The 3,659-nt window shown below is 26.3% G+C and overlaps 1 protein-coding gene across 1 annotated transcript; it reads left to right on the top strand.

Annotated features, from left to right (window-relative positions):
* Positions 1-221: 221 nt before the first annotated feature.
* LOC120070298 (basic blue protein-like) lies at positions 222-2,734 on the top strand. The gene is made up of 2 exons (XM_039022215.1): positions 222-396; positions 2,535-2,734. The coding sequence occupies exons 1-2, from the start codon at positions 222-224 to the stop codon at positions 2,732-2,734; spliced, it is 375 nt and encodes a 124-aa protein (XP_038878143.1).
* The last annotated feature ends 925 nt before the right edge of the window (positions 2,735-3,659 follow it).

The following is a 3,659-nucleotide window of genomic DNA, read 5'->3' as shown; positions in this document are numbered from 1 at the left end:
TAACCAAACCCAACATTCAATATTCTATCTTGATGATAATTACACAACCCATAATTCTAAAATAAAAGTAATTAGTTTATGCCATTGAGATGATCCATTAGAACCCCAACACACCCCATTTATAAAAGGGTTGATTATCTCAACCTTCACCACACAACTTACTTCCTCACTTTGGAACTACTTTTGTTTAACTAATAATATATATCTCTCTCTTTAGAAATATGGGTGAGGGAAGGGGCAGTGCAGCTGTAAGCATAGTGATGGCTTGCTTGTTGTTGCTCCAATATTGTGAGATGGCTCATGCAGCTGTTTACACTGTTGGAGATGATCAAGGCTGGACCTTCAACGTCGACTCCTGGACCAACCAAAAGCTCTTTCGAGCCGGTGACACACTTGGTAACCTTCCTACATGGTTAGAGTCATTTTTAAATGATTACAACTACTTCTGTAATATTTTTTTAATATATACGAGATCGAGAGGTCGATAGATGCATTTAGATATTTCAACTAGATTGACACATTCTTAGCACTATCATCATTATTCGGTTCAAAAGGATATCATTTTTAAAATCACTCTAAATTACATTTTTAATCACTCAAAATTATTTACAATAAATTTTACACTTTTAAATACAATTTTGTATCATTAAAATTAATTTTAAATAATTAAAAACATGTTTCAAAGTGATTTTAAAAATGGTAAGAGTGATTTTAACCATTTTAAAATCACTCAATTATGTCCTCCTTCTCTCGATCTCTGTCTATGTTGTTATTGGGAAATGATAAGTTAAATTGCATATTTACCACTCGCTCGTCCGTGTGACTTAACTTTTAAGGTTCATATCTTACATTTCTAAAATTTTTATACTGTGTTAGTGTTTTATTCCAACTTTCAATTTTTTGTATTCAGTGATGTATTCAGTGAACCACAATTATAAAAAATATCATCATGTAAATCTAGAAACTTTTACACATTAAGTTATATTTAGAATATATTTTTAAGTGTTTAATTTAAAAATATATTTTGAAAGAAATTGAAATATTTGATAACCACTCAAAATAGATTTTCAAGTGTATTTAATCAATTTTTATCAAAAGTGTTTAAATAAAAATGATTATTTAAAAAAAATACTTTCTTCACAAGTCAATCCAAACGAGTCCTAAATTTTAATATAAAATCGGTTGAATATTTTGTCAATCTTCTAGATGTATTATACACACAGTATTAAAAACTTTGAAGGCTTTTTAGACATTTTTGTTATATAGTTTAAAATTTGTTTAGACATTGTACACATCTTCTTCGTGTTTCTTGCTAAAAAAATAGTTTAAATTTTATTGAGAACAAGTAATAGAAGATAATACTGAAGTTATAATAATTTAACCAAGCTAGTCTCTAGTTAAATGATTTAGAAGGAAATAAATGAAACATTACTCAAAAGAAGATGCTACAAAAATATTTAGTATATAAATGTTTGAGCCGTATCGGCAATTGTGTTTCTAAGGGCACGTTTGATTCACGAGTTTTTCATGGAATTTTATATTGACATTTAATATCCTTTTTGTTTCATAAAATTTCAATTTTTATAATTTAGGATATTATTATCCAGGGAATTTCAAAACTCATATGACATGGGTTTTTTAATATCCCGCAAAAGTGTGAAATTTTTTATGTTTGGGAGACAACAAGTAAAAATATAACTAACTTAATTAATTAATTAATATCAATTACTCATTATTAATATTTTTAATTAATTATTAAATATAAATATATTAATTAGATTTAATAAATTTCAACTAATATTTTAATCATTAATATTTTATGTTATCTAAACTATTCACATCCACCACCACCACTTTCATTTAATTAATTTTAGTAATTAATTTAAATTAATTAATTAATTATGTTTAATAAAAATTTAATATAAAAGTATTCATTTATTTTTATTTTTATTGATTAAATAATGTTAAATTTATTTGATGACTAGAATAATTGGTCTCTTGTATTTAATTAAGTAAATATTTAATTTTGGTTTCTCTTTACAAAATTGGTAAAATGAATATATATATTTAACTTCCAGACATTAATTATCCTGTATATCCAAACACATATATTAATTATCTCAGACATTTTAGACATTCAAATCTCAGATATTTAATATATATATACCCATGAAATAATATCTGTGATCCAAATGAGCTCTTAGTGAAACAATGATATAAGCATTTAGGAAAGAAAGTAAAATTGCTGAAAATATTTACAAACAATAGCAAAATATCATAATCAATCGTAGTCGATCTGCGATGAACCACGATAGACTACTATCTGTGTCTACCATGACATAAATAGACACAGATAGTAGTCTATCATGATCTATCGCAGATAGCCAGTAACTTTTGCTGTATTGTAAATGTTTTTGTTCATTTTTCTATACTTGTTATTAATAATAATAATAATTATTAAAAAAAAAAAAAAAGCATCTAATATGTAAATGGAAGAACTTCCCTTTAAAAATATTTGTGTGGTTTTGTGACAGTATTCAACTATAGGCCTGTGGCACACAATGTGGTGGCTGTCAACAAAATGGGTTACAATAGATGCATAACTCCAAGGGGTTCCAAAGTTTTTCAAACAGGAAAAGATCAAATCAAGCTTGTGAAGGGACAAAACTTCTTCATTTGCAATCTCCCTGGCCACTGCCAAACTGGAATGAAGATTGCCATTACTGCAATTTAATTAAGAAAAATACCTATATATATATATAGATCAAACTTTAAATGGGTTAAGTTAATTAATTTCAAATGTGTGTACATTTGAAATTATTGCTTAATGGTATTAAAACTTGGTATGTATAAGCCTTTTGCTTCTCTCTAGCTACTATCTTTAAATGCTTTGTTGTGAGTGTGCAAATAATAGTGTTGTGAAGACCTTTTTCTTAATCTTTTGTGGAGAATTAACTTTAAATTTGTCAAATTATATTTAGGTTTTTGGTATTTTTATGAGGTGTAAAAGAAATTTTGCATCCCATATTTTCTAAGCAAAAGCTTTTGTGTTTGGAATAAAATACATTTTCACGTGCTTAATTTAAACAATAAATCATTTGAAAAAAAATTGGAATGTTTGACAACCACTCAAAATAGTTTCTCAAATATATTTTAATCAATTTTTATCAAAAGTGTTTAAATAAAAATAAATTTTTTTAAAACATTTTTCTCTCAAATCAATCCAATTGGGCTTATAGTTTATGAGGTTTAGAAGATTTCATCTCAAAATAAATTAATTCAAAGAGGAGAAATTCATATGTCTTATAAAGATGATTGTGAGGTTATTTCATTTTTTCTATGTGAGATCCTCAATATATCCCTTCAAGATTCTTAAGTAGGTCGAATTCCAAACTTTTTTTTAACTAAATATTCGTTTGAGCATCATCATATTAGATAAACATGAGGTTTCTTCTCAAAATTAACTCTATAAATTTTTTCACAAGACCATAATAATTGGCCCTGTTTACTACTTCTCCACTCACAATTAATTAGTGGGAAAAAAATCATATTCTTGAACCATTAAAATTTAGGTAGATCACAACATGTTAATATGATTATAGTTTAGGTTAGAATGCATTAAATCTATTATCTAGCACTCTGAAAATCTAAATTATATA

The sequence above is a fragment of the Benincasa hispida genome, chromosome 1 (assembly GCF_009727055.1).
Source record: "Benincasa hispida cultivar B227 chromosome 1, ASM972705v1, whole genome shotgun sequence".
Lineage (NCBI taxonomy): Eukaryota > Viridiplantae > Streptophyta > Magnoliopsida > Cucurbitales > Cucurbitaceae > Benincasa > Benincasa hispida.
The sequence above is the reverse complement of the archived record's forward strand: the minus strand, read 5'-3'. Positions and strand labels throughout refer to the sequence as shown.

What these genes read in the sequence shown, in the direction of transcription:
- LOC120070298 (XM_039022215.1), top strand. Translation starts at nt 222, where the DNA reads ATGGGTGAGGGAAGGGGCAGTGCAGCTGTAAGCATAGTGATGGCTTGC. An exon ending in TCGAGCCGGTGACACACTTG is followed by an intron (nt 397 to 2,534) that starts GTAACCTTCCTA and finishes GTTTTGTGACAG; the next exon opens with TATTCAACTATAGGCCTGTG.